This window comes from Cetorhinus maximus, chromosome 4 (genome assembly GCF_964194155.1).
Source record: "Cetorhinus maximus chromosome 4, sCetMax3.hap1.1, whole genome shotgun sequence".
NCBI lineage: Eukaryota > Metazoa > Chordata > Chondrichthyes > Lamniformes > Cetorhinidae > Cetorhinus > Cetorhinus maximus.
This window is the reverse complement of record NC_135882.1, coordinates 119,086,838-119,105,875: the sequence shown is the minus strand read 5'-3', so window position 1 is coordinate 119,105,875 and position 19,038 is coordinate 119,086,838. Positions and strand designations below refer to the sequence as shown.

General features: G+C 40.9%; 3 protein-coding genes across 9 annotated transcripts in view; 1 reads left to right on the top strand and 2 right to left on the bottom strand.

Annotated features, from left to right (window-relative positions):
- The window catches only part of rmdn1 (regulator of microtubule dynamics 1), a 60,381-nt gene extending 51,049 nt beyond the window's left edge, over positions 1 to 9,332 (top strand). For all 3 annotated transcript variants that reach the window (XM_078540687.1, XM_078540686.1, XM_078540689.1), the window contains 2 exons: positions 2,445 to 2,578; positions 9,076 to 9,332. In XM_078540687.1, coding sequence (XP_078396813.1) covers positions 2,445 to 2,578; positions 9,076 to 9,123 — 182 coding nt within the window. In that variant the 3' untranslated portion in view covers positions 9,124 to 9,332. The remainder of the gene's footprint in view (positions 1 to 2,444; positions 2,579 to 9,075) is intronic.
- Positions 1 to 19,038, bottom strand: part of LOC144679844 (copine-3-like) — a 750,377-nt gene that overhangs the window by 231,265 nt on the left and 500,074 nt on the right. The gene's annotated exons all lie outside the window — the stretch shown is intronic.
- LOC144679841 (NEDD4-like E3 ubiquitin-protein ligase WWP1) overlaps positions 10,039 to 19,038 on the bottom strand; it is a 196,494-nt gene continuing 187,494 nt past the window's right edge. For all 5 annotated transcript variants that reach the window (XM_078540684.1, XM_078540685.1, XM_078540680.1 and 2 more), the window contains exons 23-24: positions 14,793 to 14,865; positions 10,039 to 11,352 (exon numbers count right to left, since the gene is read on the bottom strand). In XM_078540684.1, coding sequence (XP_078396810.1) covers positions 11,253 to 11,352; positions 14,793 to 14,865 — 173 coding nt within the window. In that variant the 3' untranslated portion in view covers positions 10,039 to 11,252. The remainder of the gene's footprint in view (positions 11,353 to 14,792; positions 14,866 to 19,038) is intronic.

The following is a 19,038-nucleotide window of genomic DNA, read 5'->3' as shown; positions in this document are numbered from 1 at the left end:
TGCAAGTTACTGCTGAATTTCATTCCGCTACCCTTTTGGGCAATGCACAGCTTTTCCACACAACTGACACCCCTAAACCCCTCATTCTTGGTACCATTCTAGTAAATCTCCTCTGCTTTCTCTCTAAATGGTAAATGGTACCATTTTAAAAGGGCTGCAAGAACAGAGAGACCTGTGTTTGTGGGGGGGATGGGTGGTTTCACATGGTGAAATATTTGAAGTTGGCAGGGCAACTGCTAACGTTTTTTTCAATATAGAAAAGGCATACGGGATCCTTGCCTTTATTAATGAAGGCATAGTTACTGATTTGGGAGGCAACAACACATTCAAAGATACTGATTAGACCTTTGCTGGATTACTGTGTCCAATTCTAGATTTTATCAAGGATGCTTTAGAGAGAATGCAGAGGAGATTTACTAGAATGGTACCAAGAATGAGGGGTTTAGGGGTGTCAGTTGTGTGGAAAAGCTGTGCATTGCCCAAAAGGGTAGCGGAATGAAATTCAGCAGTAACTTGCAGAAGGGAATTGGATCTCTACTTAAAAAGGAAGCATTTGCAGGGCAATGGGATGAGTAGAACTAGTTAAAGCAGGCTTTATATCCTCATGTTTCCTCACATTTCTGTAGATTTTTGCATAGTACGATGTATTTAGTGTTTAAGTCTCTTGAGGAATTTGATTGCAGAGTATAATTCGAGAAACTAAAAATCCTCAATCAACAATGTGAGGATTGCTTCATGTATTAACCTTACAAATCTCATTCGAAACAACCTCATAAAAATACAAGACTAAGGATAGAATCAAATCTTCCTATTGGTGCAATTATTACTGTTCCTGCTGGGCAAAAATATGCACTTGACCATTTGTTCAGCTAATTATTTATTTAGTGATTAGGTTTTATCAGAATGAGAAACAGTTACTTACACTGTAAATAAGATAATGAACGAAGTCTGTGAATTGTATTTCTACATCACTTTTTGGAATTTCAGGTTACTGATAAAATGAACTTTAAATCTATGACCCCTGGATATTGATCTTTCTGCTAAGGGAAATAGGTCCTTCCTATCCACTCTATCTTAGCTAGACCCCTCAATTTTATAGAACTCAACTAAATCTCCTCATAGTCTCATTTGTTCCAAAAAAAAACCCCCAGCCTATCCAATCGTTCATCATAGCCAAATTTTTTCAGTCCTGACAACATCCTTCTCTGTAGTACAATCATGTCCTTTCTGTAATGAGGTGACTAGAACTATACTCAGCACTCTAGCTGTGGCCTAACTAGTGTATTATACAGTTCCAGCATAACCACCTTGCTGTTTATTCTGTGCCTCAGCTAATAAAGGAAAGTATCCCAAATGCCTTCTTTAACCACCTTATCTGCCTCTCCGATAAAGTAAAATGTGCTGGAAATCTGAAATAAAAACAGAAAATGCTGGAAAAACTCAGCAGATCTAGCAGCATCTGTAGAGAGAGAAACAGATTTAACATTTCGAGTCCGTATGACTCTTCTTCAGAGCGGAATAAGATTCATACGGACTTGAAACGTTAACTCTTGTTTCTCTCTCTTCAGATGCTGCCAGACCTGCTGAGTTTTCCAGCAGTTTCTGTTTTTATTATCTACCTCTCCTCCTCCTTTGGAGGATCTGTGGATACGTACTCCAATGTTTCTCTGTTTCTGAACACTTCTCTGTATCCTAACATTTATTATGCCTTTCTTTGCCTTGTTTTCCCTCCCCAAATGCACTATCTCACAATTCTCCAGATTGAATTATATTTGCAACTTTTCTGCCCACCTGATTCATTGTTATTTTCCTGTAATCTACAACTTTCTTCCTCACTGTCAACCACATGGTCGGTTTTTGTATCATTGGCAAACATCTTAATCCTGCCTCGTACATAAATCTACAAGTTTTCAAACCAATTTTCCAGTTAACGCGTAAGCAATTCAACACCCTGCTAAATGCAGTAAAATTTGGTAAAGATCATTCTTCAAATTATCTTCAATAGTTGGAAAGGGCGAGTACTTTTAGGTATGACATAAATGACAAGCGTTGTCAGAATCTTTTGCATTATCCTGTATAAGGCCGCTTGGCCATTTGTGAGTGATCCTGGACCCTGGCAGGCAGTTTAGGAGCAGCTTAGCCCGACCTTGTCCACAAGTAGAGCTTCCAGCAGGTAGTCACTGGGTGGAGTTCAGAAGCAAATACCTCAATTTTGTTTCTTTAATTTTATTGCTTTCCTCCAAACCAAGAAACTCTGAGATAAATTGATCCCACCTTCCTCATTAAGATCTGTTAACTAAATGTGGGTCAGAAATTGAACATTCTAGATTTCTATGGCTTTCTCGGATAAGGTTTGTTTTTACAATGGAGCATGTGAATAGAGCAATGTAAATTGCTCTTCAAGGTGTAGCAAATTTAAGTTTAGTATGTCTTTTATTTTCCAGCTGATCCAAATTTCTACAGTAAAAACTTATTAATGATGGGTAAAACTTACATGAAATTAAAAAACGAGAAACTGGCTCTATTGTGGCTGACGAAAGCAAGAGACTACCCAGCACGTAATGAAGAAGACAAGCAGGTACAATTGTTTAGTTTCGTTCAAGCAACTTTATCTTTGCTGTGATATAAATTTTAGTTCGCTTCCAGTTAGCTTTAAAACTCTGTGCTTTATAGTTCTTAATTAAACTTGATTTCTTTTTTTTTTGCTTTTCTTAGTGCTGATAAGACACTATTAATTCAGCTTGGTCCCAGCCAAGCTGAAGTGAATAGTTAAAGTAAGCACCTGCTTAGCTTAAAAAAGTAGTTCGAGGCTGTCATATTATCCTACTGGATTTGATAGAACAGTAATGTTAATATAACTTAATTAAGGGATTACATTGTTAATGACAGGGGAGACAGTGGCATAGTGGTAATGTCACTGAACTAGTAATCCAGAGGCCCAGGCGAATTCTCTGAGGACATTGGTTCAAATCCCACCACAGCAGCTGGTGAAAATCAAACCAGATAAATCTGGAATTGAAAGCTAGTTTCAGTAATGGTGAGACCATGAAACCATCTGGTTCACTGAAATCTGCCATCCTTACCTGGACTGGCCTACATGTGACTCCCTACCCACAACAAAGTGGTTGACTCTTAACTGCCCTCTGAAATGGCTGAGCACTCAGCTCATGGGCAATTAGGGATGGGCAACAAGTGCTGACAAAACAAGTATTGAATACAGAAATAACTAAGGCTTCCAATGGAGAGGCCTTGTCAGCAGCAGCGAAGGCTAAACCTTCTCTATCACTCTACACTATCTGTACTAGAAAATAGCAAGAGATGAGAAAATAAAAACTAAACAATGGTGAATCCAAAATCTGGACAGAGTAGATTGGGAGAAGCTCATAAAACAATTGAGAATGAGAGGGCACAGATTTAAAGTAATTAGTAAAAGAAGTGATAGTACTTTGAAGAAAAACTTTTGGAAAAGTTCTGCCCGAGAGTGTGGTGTGGTATTGAAGTATTCAAAAGGGAATTATACCATTATTTGAAAAGAAAGACAAACTGTGCAGGGTTACGTGGGAAAGTGGAATTAGGTGAGTTGCTCATTTGGAGAACTGGTGCAGACATAATGGGCCAAATGGTCTCCTTCTGCACCGTACCGATTCTGTGTTTGCTTTAAGGATCCAACTTCAGCAGGCCTGGCCTCAGGCTTTTCCAACTCACCCTTTTATGTAGGTGCTCCACTGGCAGAACTCATCCAGATGATGTAAATTTTGCATGTGATCTTATTAACACAGCTCTTTGCAAAAACATAACCCTTTGAGAGAAGGGCCTCTCTTTCATTAATGAGAATCTTAAAGTATAAAAAAAAACCAAAGTCGGATGAAGAGTGGATTTGAGTTTTTATTGCAATGGAAATATGTGGCTTTGGTACACTTCAAACTTAAAGTTCAACCTCTTTTACTCATTGATGGGGTGCTACCTCCATATCCAGCCTTCAGCATGGTTGATTCTCTGAGGGGTCAGATGGTATAGTTGTATCAACGATACTCTCCTAGTATTCGGTATTCAATGTTATTCAGTGCACTGTGTGAATGATAATCCAGTGTCTAGACTTGCACAAGAAGGTACTTGGGCAACAACTGAATTGAGGTGCATTATCCAAGTAAGTACCCTAGCAAGAGTTTCTGTCTCCTATAGAGGAAGAGAATTAAAACAACTACATTGTTGGCAGCAGCATTTCCATCGCAAGATAATGATCCATAGGTATGAGGAGCATCCGCTTGTATTAGAAAATCTTAATTTACAGCTGTATTTTAAACCCAGTGGAGGCTGACAACAGCCTATAGTGCATTTTCGTTTAATCCAACCAACTAATTTTACTAATGGGTGGATTACATTGTGTAAATTGCCCTACATGCTAGCCTGAGACACTCATTCCTAGGAAATTGTCTGAACTGAGAAAAGATCCAGCCTGCAGCCACAGAGCAGGATAAGGACAGTGCTGCCAGTGGCCATCAAGGTGACCATTGCCCTCAATTTTTATGTAGATGGGTCTTTCCATCCTAGAACAGATGACATTGGCAACATATTGCAGTTTGCCATCCATCACTATATTTTTGAGGGCACAGGGGCCAGGAGAGTGGACTTCATTGTCTTCTCTCTAAAGAGAAAGTAGGATTGGGCTTGTGGTTTTGCCGGGAGCCATCAGGGTCACGCACGTGGCCTTGTACTGAAAGCATGAAGAGTACCACTCACTCAGTGTGCAGTTAGTACGTGGCCACACCCAAAACATCATGTTGGTGAATTCCTACTATACTGGCAGCAGGCATGGTGCTTTCGTCCTGTGCCAATCCACAGTTCCAATCTTCGAGACCAAAGGCAGGATTTTGTGGCCCAGCCCACCACCAGCATCGTCCGATCCCACTGAAAGTCAATGGACTTTTGGCTGGGCCACCGAATCTCCCGCGGTGGGTCCCACCACGATTGACTGGAAAATCCTGGCCCATATCGAGCCAGAGGATAGCTACTTGGTGACAAGAGCTACTCGTTGTAGCTGGTGACTCTCCTCTGCAACCCCATCACTCATGGCCAGTGCTCATACAATGGGGGCCATGCTGCAACCAGGAATATTGTAGCACAGACCATGAACAAGCTGAAGCAATGATTCTGTTGCCTGGACAGGAAGGAGGAAGGCCTTCAGTTCTGCATTATGGTGGTCTTTCATATCCTCCACAACCTGGCTATCATTAGGGCATAGCCCTTGCCACTATCAAGGACTTCAGCGAGCACCTGAAGATGAAGAGGATTGGAGTGACAGATTACTAGGATTTTTGGTCTGGCTGGGCTGTCCATGGGGCATAACACTCTCCAGTTCCCTTGTTCTTCAGATCCTTGTTGCTTAGTGCTTTTCCACCTTGCCCTCACAGTGTCTTATTGGCCAAAATCCAGAAATAAAAGACACCACAAAACAACCATCCCATACCAACTTTGTCAAGTGATCCTTGTACCTGTCATCCATGTACCTTTGCCTGGTCTACTGCTCTTATACAGTGTTACTCCTGTGGCTGCAGCAGGACTGGTGGATGGCTGCTGACATTCAATGGGCTCTTAGGATGGCCTCTTAGGATGCTCTTGAGCATCTCTGGGCCTTGAGGGCCCAGCTTCGGACTCCGCAAGGAGACGTCTGGGCTGCTGACTGCTGAGCAACAAGAGGGGCAGTGATGGAATGGCAGTGCTATGAGCACAAATGCATGTCATCCCGAGAAAGGACATCAGGTTCCCAAAGCAAGGAATCACTGCCATTTCCTTGGGCCACCACCTCAGCAATCCGAATAATCTGCTGGTGCTCAGATGGCTGGACTATTGAGAGACCCTTTTGAGGACTGTTATCCACAGCTATGATGTCTGAGTCACAGTCTGAGCCTGCATGGTACAAAGCATGGCTTGCATGACACCAGTCTGAGTTGCATGGCAGCACTGAGATATTGCGTGGCTTCTGCTTATGCTGTATTAGGAGCTGATATGTCTGCTATCAGACGATGCATCACTTAGGTCTGCAAGTATTCTCATGGAGTTAGCCCTTCCCCTCTGAAAGGATGGGCTCCCAACTCTGTGCAAACACTGTGCCATGTTGGAGCCAGACTGTATGTTTCTTGTCATTGGCACGAGGCTCACTGGCAGACTTCCCAATGCATCAAGCTTTTGTGTGCATGGCCATCAGCCTTTTCCTGTACAGCACCCCAGCAAAGTCCACATCTAAGTCCTCTGCAGCAGAACTCTATTTGTGACCTTGACCCTGGTGAGCTGGTACATGAGCTATCCACCCCCTGGCCTGGTTGCAACCCACTTATGTCCAATGACTCACCACATGCAGCTTCCTCCTCTAAACTACCTTAAGATATGTGCAGTGACAGTATCTGAGCTGGTCATTGCGAGTGTCAGGTAAAGTGATGATGTTTCTTTCTGAGACATCTCTTTTCCTTTGGGCCTTCACCCTCTGACATCACTGGCTGGCCAGACAGCAGATCTTAGGTATCTGAAAGCATAAATGCGTAAGGGGAGGGTTGGGGCAAGAGGACAGGGTGAAAGCAACAGGTGCATGGTTACACCATCTGCAGCTTGTATATCATACCAGATTGCATATGAGGGTGAAGTGGAACTTGAGAAGGTACATGAGGCAGGAATATATTATGCTGAATGGCCTTATCTGTAGCACCATTTACTCCATGGGGATCAGCATGTGCATCCAGGCCTATCCCTCACCAGTTTGCTCCTGGTGCCATCTATTGTCAGCCACTTTGTTCTTCCAAAAGCATGCATGTGTATCACTGAGTGTGTTGCAATATGTTTGGATGATGTGCCTGCCAACTATTCAGCTGAGTCCTTATTACTGGAGATTGTTGATAGATGAGTGATGTGGGTGTGTTGCATTGAGCAGAGAGGTTGGAGGTACAGTTATTGGTATGTCATTTGAAGATGTATTTACTATCCTTGACCCCTTGTGAGGTTATTGAACCTCTTTTTACTCTTTCACGGGATGTGTGCATCCCCGATTACCCTTGAGAAGGTAGTGGTGAGCTACCTTCTTCAACCGCTGCAGTCTATGTGGTGTAGGTACACCCACAGTGCTGTTCGGGAGAAAGTTCCAGGATTTTGACCCAGTGACAGTGAAGGAATGGCAATAATAGTTCCAGGTCAGGATGGTGTGCGCTTGGAGGGAAACTTGCAGATGGTGGTGTTCCGATGCATTTGCTGCCTTTGTCCTTCTAGGTGGTAGAGGTCATTGGTTTGGAAGGTGCTATTGAAGGAGCTTTGGTGAGTTGCGCAGTGCATCTTGTAGATGGTACACACTGCTGCCACTGTGCATCAGTGGTAGAGGGAGTGAATGTTGAAGGTAGTGGATGGGGTGCTAGTCATGCGGGCTGTTGTGTCCTGGATGGTGTCGAGCTTCTTGAGTTTTGTTGGAGCTGCACTCATCCAGGCAAGTGGAGAGTATTCCATCACACTCCTGACTCGTGCCTTGTAGGTGGTGGACGAGCTTTGGGCAGTCAGGAGGTGAGTTACTCACCACAGGATTCCTAGCCTCTGACCAGCCCTTGTAGCCACAGTATTTATAGGGCTGGTCCAGTTCAGTTTCTTGTCAATGGTAACCCCCAGCATGTTGATGGTTGGTAATGCCATTGAATGTCAAGGGAAGATGGTTGGATTCTCTCTCGTTGGAGATGGTCATTGCCTGGCACTTGTGTGGCACAAATCTTACTTGCCGCTTATAATTCCAAGCCTGAATGTTGCCTGGTCTTGCTACAAATGGGCACGGCCTGTTTCAGTATCTGAGTTATCACAAATGGTGCTGAACATTGTGCGATTGTCTGTGAGCATCCCCACTTCTGCTATTATGATGGAGGGAAGGTCATTGATGAAGCAGCTGAAGATGGTTGGGCCAAGAACACTACCCTGAGGAACTCCACCAGTGATGTCCTGGGATTGAGATGATTGATCTCCAACAACCACAACCATCTTCCTTTGTGCTAGGTATGACTCCAACCACGGAGAATTTTCCCAGGATTCCCTGATGCCACACTCTGTCAAATGCTGCCTTGATGTCAAGGGCAGTCGCTCTCACCTCACCTCGAGTTCAGCTCTTTTGTCTGTTAGGACTAAGGCTGTAATGAGGTGAGCAATAACCTTGATGACCCTTTCCATCACTTTTTGATGGTCTTCAGGCACTATATCCTGATGCTCAAAGCCAGATTTCTGGCATTGACTTCTATGGCTTTCTGTTCCTACTGCCTTCACTATTTCTGTCTGGAAGGCCTCCTGCAGATAGATCGTCCCTCTCCTTTCAACCTACTCCATTAAGGTTTTCAGTTCTGTATCTGAGAACTAGGGACCCCCTCTCTGGCCTGCTGCACCATAACTCAGGATTTCTTCCTGCTCCTAATATTTCCCAGCCAGTTAAATGCTGCTGCAGTCAGACTGGCTTTAATTGTGGTAACCTCCATGAACATGGACTCCTGTTGAGCATACAACCACTCAGCAGTGTTTACTACTGGGCTGCAAGCCACAATTGTGGAAATGAGCTGGAACATCAAAGTTTGCACATGGATTAATTGCACATCAAATTTTTAGCCTTTTGAATTCTAGCTAGTTGTTTAAAATTCAGTGTTTCACAATTACTTTTTGGGCTGCTGGAACTTCTGATGTCTGAAGAACTATAGAGTCCAGAGGAGACAGCTTCACGAGCTGCATTTTTTGTAACCAGAGGTAGCCTTGAAAACTGCCTCTCGTGTGGGCTAGAGGCAAGTATATACATCGGAAGTGACAAATGTTTCACAGAATCTTGAGGCCTTTTCAAACAGGAGCCTGGTGAATTAACTTGCATAACAATAATATAGCAAATATTTTTTCTATAAAGTGATCAAATTAGTCAACTCAATTTTATTAAATTCTTCCTGGTGTGCTCTGCTGAATCAGAAGTTTGTTTTTAATTTATATCAACTGTTCTAACACTTTATTAATTTGACGCATGACTGAGTTTTTTTTTTACAGCAATTGTGGTCAATCAAACTTAATTTTTCCTCCTATTTGTAGGTTCAAAAAGAAGCTACAGAATTATTGAAGTCGATCAAACGGGGTTGAGCACCGTCTCAAACCAATCTAGTCCATTAAGGCCCCCGACCAGTGAATTGTGTTGCAAGGTTAATTTTGAAAAATAAATTATTTGATTTCTCACAACATCCAGTAAATTAAAAGGATTTTTATTAAATGTTAATCACAAAAGAATTCTACATGATGAAATTGTACAGGCCTGACACAGCATTAACCAAATAAAGTGTTTATATATAATATATATTCTCATGTACCTTTTGTGCTATTGTATATGTGTAAAACACAAGTTGTGTAGTAAATAACTCAATGAGCAAATAGGCAGTGAAGTAGAATTATAGAACTACTCAGTTCTAGTTTTTGCCTCAATAGAAAAGTGGTACAATGTGCACTGCCACTGAAAACAAAGGAAAAATGACATCATATATTGACTTGAGTGCAGAGATGCACTTTCAATATTCAGGTTTCCAAAAAAAAATCTATGAAAAGATGTATCCCAAACTTCACATGAAATGGATCACCAGCAACCCCACTGACGGTCAATCCATTCTATCTTTCAATCTTATGGTTTTAAATTATTCAGTACATTGTGTGGTCTAGAACTACTCATACAACATTTTGACAGAAAGGCTTTCAGATAGGAGAAAACAATCCAAGAAAAGATAAATATACATTAAAGAGAAAAAGTCAGGAAGAAATGGCTCTTCATTAAGCAATCTTTCTACCTGTAATTACTAATGGAGTTTTAAGAGAAAGGTTTGATCTTGAGCACCCGACAGAAGAAAAATTAAAGTTTAGGTGGTAATCCTGATCTACCACAGCAGCAACCACCTATTTGGGTAATGATACCAACTGATCAGTTCTGCTTACTACAATTTTTTTTCTGTGACAAAGTTTTTTTTTAAATTGCAATGGGAAAAACTGACCAAACTCAAGTATTTACAAAACTTGTACAAATTAAAAACTTTAATGGAATTTACAATGTTTAAATTTAAAGCATTACAAATGTTACATTTCAATGTCCATATCCCCCATTCACTGCAAGGAAGCACGGTGTGTTAGAAGTTGCAGTTCCATATAATTCACAATTATTTTTAAATAGATTTTTGTTACATGTAATTAAGTAAATGCCCTCAATACTGGTGAAACTATTTTAAAATCATTTTATTACATGTTTTTGAAACTTCTGCATTTAAGAAAAAAATAAATCACTTGATATTTCTAGAAGAATGAAGGCCTATATTAGAAATTATACTTCAAAGACAGAAAAAGAAATCAAACCTATGCATAGAATGCAATTTACACAACAGCCATTAAAAAAACAGCATGTATAACATTGCAATGGGAAAACTAATTACACAACATTCCTTACAATGTGCAAAACTTATATTTGATTTATATTTTTTTATTCCTGATTGATAAATGTAACTCTCTAAAAGGCTGAACATAAAAGCAGCAGAGGTAATATTTTGCATAATTACTGTGAAAATTGTCCACATTAGCTTCTTGTATATAAAATTACATTAGTATTATGGGATACTACCCAGTACTTTTGCTTTCCTTTTTTCAGTCTGCTATACACAGAACATACATAAACAGCAATAACACAACAAGGAAGTAAAAGAAAACCTCGTCAGCATTTACACATTTTATGATCTCAACAAGCCAGCAGCATTAATTCTAGATATTTGACAGTGTTTGGCATAAGCCTTAAATACTTTAGTGACAGCCATGCGAGAAATAACCCTGGCAGATTTGTTACATCAGTGGAAACTGATCAATAGGTCATGTTTTTTCTTCTGGAAGATGCAACTCTAAGGGGGCCTAACAGCACACCTACCAGATCTCAAGTAAGCTCTATAAAACTAGAGCCAATGATATTCCAGCTGTTTCTGTTTTTTAAAAAAAAAATCATTCTATGTTTCAGAAAGCAGCCAAACTGTTTTCTCCAAGACACTCATTTTAAGGGAAAATACAGGTATGTAAAATACTGTGTGGGGTTCAAGACAAATTTGCATAATGATTCAGGAAGAAAAGCAGGATTCCAGAAGTAAATTACTTCTCTAGGCAAATAGCTTATATACAACGGTAGGCATCTGTGCAACTGTAGATGGTTGGACATGAAACAAGAGTACATTGTGATGTCATCAAGAATATGTGATTTATTCCTGCCCAAATCCTTCAGTTTCTTCGATTGCAAAAAGCAGTTTCTCTTTCAACTGTTCATAGCTTTTGTAAGGCGGCAAGTCCAAACGATTAAAGCTGTCAAAGAACACATGTAGGTCAATGAAAATTTGGTTCAATTTAAACACCATCATGTAGCTGTTCTGAATAAATTTCAAATCAGTCAAATTACAGGTTTTCCACAGAACCTGCTGCAGAATTCCTATTCTTTTTCTCGGTACTGGGTGATCCAGCATGTTTCTGTATCTCTTAGACCTCTATTTACATTTTGTAGCAACTGATACAACAAAAGACATATTTCTCCTGGCTAAAGCAGCCCACAACTAGAGAAGCTAAAAAGATGTGGAAAACAGAAATCATACAAATGGAGGGAAGCTTAGTTCTTTTGAGGTCAGAGCTAAAGGATAGAGTTAGTACAGAACTGAGTTTTGCCTCTCCTGCGCCATATCTGACCGATATGTGCTTATGACACAACAATAGCAAAATATGAACTGTATTCTACACCCTCTGTCACAGGCATTCATATCACTCTCAACAAGGAGCAGAGAAACAAAAATAAGTCTGAGTTTTGAAAGTATTAATTATTGTTGTGATAGTGTTATATCCAAGTATGAATAGGCTATTGATAATATGGGTAAGACAATTATTTGTCTATCATTTCTTGCCGTTTGACATAAATGTAATCATGCAACCAGTGCATTGTTTATCAGAAAAATCATTGACCTGAAACATTTACTTAGGTCAGGCAGCATCTGTGAAGAGAGAAACTGAGTATTTCCAGTATTTTCTCTTTTTATATTAGTAGGATCTGGGTGACAGGTTAAAAGAAATAAATGTGCCCAAGGTAGAAGATAAAAGTAAAGCTAGAATAATAGAATGGGGCTAAGAGGTGTAAATTTTTTGAAATGAAAGCTACCTCTGGCATTTTATTCTGTTAAATACAATAACTTGCATTTATGTAGCACCTTTAATGTAGAAAATGTTCCATGGAAATTTATAGTGTGGGAAAATATAGATAAAAGAATAAAGGCAAGTCATGGTGCAAGAGTTAGGGAGATGACTAAAAGCTTGGGTCAAAAAGATTTGTGTGAAGGTTTTGAAACATGAAAAGAGAAATGAAGAGGGATGGAGCTTCACAGGGAGAAACTGACCTGTTATGGAGTGACAGGAGGGGAATGCCAGCAAACTGAAAGGCATGGAAAAGTGGGAGGGGAAAGGTCATGGAAGGATTTGAAGAGAAATACTTTAAATTCAATCCTTATGGGACAAAGCACCGATGCATTTAGTAAGGATGGAGATAACAAGTGTTTGATAAAAGTCCCACATAATAGGCTTGTCACCAAAATTGAAGCCCACAGAATAAAAAGGGCAGCAACACCATAGATACAAAATTAGCTAGGAGAAAAAAAAGAGTTGTGGTGAATGTCTATTTTTGGACTGGGGTGTTGGGGGGGGTGGGGGGAGATATACAGAGGTGTTCCTCAGGGTTTAATATCAAAACCACTGTTATTTTTTGATATATTTAAAGATTTGGAGTACACAACATAATTTCAAAATTTGTAGATGACATGAAATTGGGAAGCATGCTTTAACAATAAGCAATATAGTAATAGTCTTCAAGAAGCCAGAAGACATTTGAAGCACAAAAGTGTGAGCTGACACATTTTGGTGGGAAGCATGAGGAAAGGCAATTCATGATAAATGGTACAATTTTAAAGGGGATGCAGGAACTGAGAGACCTGGGGATGTTCATACATAAATCTTTCAGGACATGTTAAACCAATTAATAAAGCATATGGGATTTTGGGCTTTATAAAAAGAGGCATAGAGTAGAGCCAAGAAGTTGTGTTAAATCTATATAAAACATTTGTTTGGTCCCAGTTGGAGTAGTGTGTTCAAATCTGGGCACTGCAATTTAGAAAGGACAAAAATGCGATGGGGAGGGCACAGAAGAGATTTACTAGAATGGTGCCAGGGGTGAGAGATTACAGTTTTGTGGTTAGATTAGAGAAGATGATGTTGTTCTCCTTAGGGCAGAGAAGACCAAGTGGAGATTTGACAGAGATGTGTAAAATCACGAAAGGATTTTAATTAAGGAGAAAATGTTTCCAATGTTTGGCACAGATTCAAGATGGTTGGCAAAAAAAAGAGGCGACACGAGGAAAACCTTTTTATGTAACGAGTGATTTGGATTTGAAATATCAGGTGGTGGGTACATTTCAATAGTACCCTTCAAAAGGAAACTGGATAAATACTTAAAGGAGAACAAATCGCACTGATATGGAAAATAATCATGGAATTGGGACTAACTGAATTGCTCTAAAGAGCTGGCACTAATTCAATGGACCAAATGACCTTCAGTGTTGAACTAAAACAAAAATAGTTGGAAAAACTCAGCAGGTCTGACAGCATCTGTGGAGAGGAATACAGTTAACGTTTCGAGTCCATATGACTCTTCATCAGAACTAAGGAAAAATAGAAATGTGGTGAAATATAAGCTGGTTGAGGGGGGTGGGACAGGTAGAGCTGGATAGAGGGCCAGTGATAGGTGGAGGCAAAGAAGAGATTGCCAAAGATGTCAGACAAAAGGACAAAGGGGTGTTGCCGGTGGTGATATTAGCTATGGAATGTGCTAATGGTGACATTAAGGGTAGAAAGCAGGATGAGCAAGTGACAGATAGCCCTAGTAGGGGTGGGGTAGGGGTTCAGTGTTGAACTATTCTATGACGGACTTGGTATGGAATAGGACATAGACTGCTAATGAATAGAATGCACATAAATTGGAAAACCAAATCTAGAGGTGAATAATTAAAAAGTGTCAGCATGTGGGGGTGAAACAAGGGCAGGTGATGCTGCAGAGGTGGAAGCAAGTAGTCTTTAAGGATAAGACATCAATCTTGAACAGTATTCCATGGTTTCAACCCTGGTTCAGCCTTAGACAGTTAACTGGCAGGGAGGGGGCAGGTAGTGTCAAAGGCTACAAATAATGACCTCAGTTTACCCACTTTGCAGTTAGAAGAGATTTTACATCATCCACAACTTGATTTCAGAAGGCTGAGTGGAGTTCAAAAGTTATGGTGGAAAGAGAATATGGTGGAATGTTGGAGCTGGGTATCACTGGCTGGTTTGATCCTTTGCAGGTTAAGTTACCAAGGATCAGCAGGTGCCATGGGAACTTTGCAATATTCTGCAGGTGCTGGTGCTGGAGTGAGAAGCAAAACTATTGTCATAAACACACTGATTGCACTAACGACCTTACAGAGGAGAGAAGCAATAGACAGATTAAGTTTTGGTCATGTTTACGGTAACATTGTTTATAGCTTGGGCTCCCAATCTGGGACATGGAAACTAAGATAATAAAATGGCTATTCTAGAGTAATTAGCATTTCTCTGCCGGATCAGCAGGCAGTCTAGGATTTAAAATTTATGAAGACATTACATCAAAGCACAGTGCAGATTTAAAACCATGGATATTCCCCCTACAAATAAAGATGGTTAAGGTTCCGATCATCACTCACCAAGTATGACTTCTGGGGAGCCATGTTTCTTTACCAACCTTTTCAATGCAAAACTTTTGAGGACCATTACTCCCTGTTTGAAATAATCAATAATCATCACCGGCTAATCAACCAAACAGCTTTGTCAAGATTTTATGTTGCCATGCAAGGTTAAACATTTTCAGACAATAAAATAAGTGGGAAAGCATGTAGAAACATAGAAAATAGGAGGAGTAGGCCATTCGGCCTGTCGAGCCTGTCCACCATTCAATATGATCACAGCTGATCATCCAACTCAATAGCCTGCTCTCGCTTTCTCCCCATATCCTTTGATCCCTTTCGCCCCAAGAGCTATATCTAACTCCTTCTAGAAAACATAATGATTTGGCCTCAACTACTTTCTGTGGTAGCAAATTCCACAGGCTCACCACTCTCTGGGTGAAGAAATTTCTCCTCATCTCAGTCCTAAATGGTCTACCCCATATCCTCAGACTGTGACCCCTGGTTCTGGGCTCCCCCACCATTGGGAACATCCTTCCTGCATCTACTCTGTCTAGTCCTGTTAGAATTTTATAGGTTTCTATGAGATCTCCCCTCTTCTGAAGTCCAGCGAACATAATCCTAACTGACACAATCTCTTCTCATATGTCAGTCCCGCTATCCCAGGAATCAGTCTGGTAAACCTTCACTGCACTCCCTCTATAGCAAGGACATCCTTCTTCAGATAAGGAGACCAAAACTGCACACAATATTCCAGGTGTGGTCTCACGGCTCTGTATAATTGCAGCAAGACATCCCTGCTCCTCTCAAATCCTCTCACAATGAAGGCCAACATACCATTTACCTTGAAAAACTCAGCAGGTCTGGCAGCATCGGCAGAGAAGAACAAAGTTGACGTTTCGAGTCCTCATGACCCTTCAACAGAACTAAGTAAAAATAGGAGGGGTGAAATATAAGTTGGTTTAAGGTGGGTGGGGTGGGGCTGGTTGTAGGGACAAGCAAGCAGTGAAAGGCGTATGCAAAAATGCGTATGCATATGCAAAATATGCAACACCTGCCCCTTCACTTCCTCTCTCCTCACCGTCCAGTGAAGCTCAACACAAACTGGAGGAACAGCACCTCACCTTCCGACTAGGCACTTTACAGCCTTCCGGACTGAATATTGAGTTCAACAACTTTAGATCTTGAACTCCTCCTCCATCCCCACCCCCTTTCCGTTTCTTCCCCCTCCCTTTTGTTTTTTCCAATAATTTATATAGATTTTTCTTTTCCCACCTATTTCCATTATTTTTAAATCTATACCTTTTATGCCCTTTTAGTCTTATTTCACCCCACCCCCACTAGAGCTATCTGTACCTTGCGTGTCCTGCTATCCATTCTTAATTAGCACATTCTTTTAGATAATATCACCATCTTCAACACCTCTTTGTTCTTTGGTCTGTGACATCTTTTGGTTATCTGCTCCTATCACTGCTTGCTTGTCCCTACAACCACCCCCCCACCTTAAACCAGCTTATATTTCACCCCTCCCCTATTTTTACTTCGTTCTGTTGAAGGGTCATGAGGACTCGAAACGTCAACTTTGTTCTTCTCCGCCGATGCTGCCAGACCTGCTGAGTTTTTCCAGGTATTTCTGTTTTTGTTTTTGATTTCCAGCATCCGCAGTTTTTTTGTTTTTATACCATTTACCTTCTTTACCATCTGCTGCACCTGCATGCTTACCTTCAGCGACTGGTGTACGAGGATACCCAGGTCTCGTTGCACATTCCCCTTTCAATTTATAGCCATTCCGATAATAATCTGCCTTCCTGTTTTTGCTACCAAAGTGGATAACCTCACATTTATCCACATTATACTGCATCGGCCATGCATTTGCCCACTCAGCTTGTCCAAATCACACTGAAGCATCTCTGCATCCTCCTCACAGCTCACCCTTCCACCCAGCTTTGTGTCATCTGCAAATTTGGGGATATTACATTTAGTTCCCCCATCTAAATCTTTAATATACATTCTGAATAGTTGGGGTCCCAGCACTGATCCCTCCGGCACCCTACTAATCACTGCCTGCCATTCGGAAAAAGACTCGTTTATTCCTACTCTTTTGTTTCCTGTCTGCCAACCAGTTTTCTATCCATATCAATACACTACCCCCAAACCCATGCGCTTTAATTTTACACGTTAATCTCTTATGCGGGACTTTGTCAAAAGCCTTCTGAAAGTCCAAATAAACCACATCCACTGGTTCCCCCTCATCAACTCTACTAGTCACATCCTTGAAAAATTCCAGTAGATTTGTCAAGCATGATTTTCCTTTCATAAATCCATGCTGACTCTGTCCGATTCTGCCACTGTTTTCCAAATGCCCAGCTATTAAATCTTTTATAATGGACTCTAGAACTTTCTCCACTGCCGATGTCAGGCTGACTGGTCTATAAATCCCTGTTTTCTCTCTACCTCCCTTCTTAAATAGTGGGGTTACATTATCTTCCCTCCAATCTGTAAGAACTGTTCCAGAGTATATAGAATCGTGTAAGATGACCACCAATGCATCCACTGTTTCTAGGGCCACTTCCTTAAGTACTCTGGTATGTAGATTATCAGGCCCTGGAGATTTATCAGCCTTAAAATCCATCAATTTCCCCAACACCATTTCCCTACTACTACTGATTTCTTTCAGTTCCTCCCTCTCACTAAACCCTGTGTTCCCCAACATTTCTGGTATGTTATTTGTGTCCTCCTTTGTGAAGACAGAACCAAAGTATATATTTAGTTGGTCAGCCATTTCTTTGTGCCCCATTAAAAATTCCCCTGTTTCTGACTGTAAGGGACCTACATTTGTCTTCATCAATCCTTTTCTCTTCACATACCTATAGAAACTTTTATAGTCAGTTTTTATGTTCCCTGCAAGCTTACTCTCGTACTCTATTTTCCCCTTCTTAATCAATCCCTTGGTCCATCTTTGCTGAATTCTAAACTGCTCCCATTCCTCAGGTCTGTTGTTTTTTCTGGCCAATTTGTATGCCTCTTCCTCGAACCTAATGCTATCTCTAATTTCCCTTGTAAGCCATGGTTTGGCCACCTTTCCTGTTTTATTTTTGCGCCAGACAGGAATGTAGTTTAGTTCAGTTTGTATATTCTAAGTAGAGTGCACAAATATTTCACAAGTGCAGCACTTCCACCTATGTTACTATGCCAAGCAGTTCTGCAAAAATAGCAGACACTTGCTTTATTAAATGACAATTTTTCTATTATTTTATTCATTCTCAACATGTGGGTTTTGCCAGTGAGCCTGGTATTAATTATCCTTCCCTAGTTTTCTTGAGAAGGTGCTAGTAGGACAATCGAGTGGCTACTTAAGAGGACTATTAAGAGTCAACCACATTGCACTCAGATACTCCAATCCCTTGCCTACCAGGAACACAAGTCCTTAACAGCCACGGTACTGGTCTACCCAGGCTTTGATTCCCCACCGGCACTGCACCCTCTTTATCCCTTGCACCACCCCTACCCTGGTCCTGAGCTTCACTGGCCCAAGCTTCCCAGAGTTTAATTTTGCTAATCTCTCGAATGCTTTAAAAATGAATTCTTAGCCTCCCATTACAAAAGCAAAATACTGCAAGTGCTGGAAATCTGAGATAAAAACAGAAAATTCTAGAAATATTCAGAGGTCTAACAGCATTTGTAGAGAGAAAAGGGGTTAATGTTTCCAGTTAATGAACTTTCATCAGAACACATTTGGCGAAAGGTCTTTGACCTGAAACATTAACTCTCTTTTTCTCTACACAGATGCTGCCAGACCTGCTGAGCATGACCAGCAATATCTGTTCTTATCCTCCCCACTTTCCTACCCCAACTTCTTCATCTTCCAATTGCAATGTTTCCTTCCCCATGTCTTCCATTTCTACCCCACATCCATGGTCTTCACTAGTTTGCCAGAGTGGGGTCAGAGGCTGGCAGCAATCAACTACAAAACTATCTGCCTCCAAATGTCAGGTTTGTTCATGGGAGGCACAGGCTGAAGGGAAGGAAAACTGGGGAACAAGTTAATCTTAGACACTCTCATACACATTCTAGTGGCTGGTGCAGCAAAGGTATAGGAACTGGACACACAGGCAATCTAATTAGACAGTGATCATAGGGAGTGCAGAAAATAACAAATAATAACAAATTAACAGAATAACAAATGGAAATGAAAAATAATTAAGTATTCTCTAAGGTAGCAGCGAGCATAAATGACGTGCAAGGATATCAGCGAAACCCACAATTA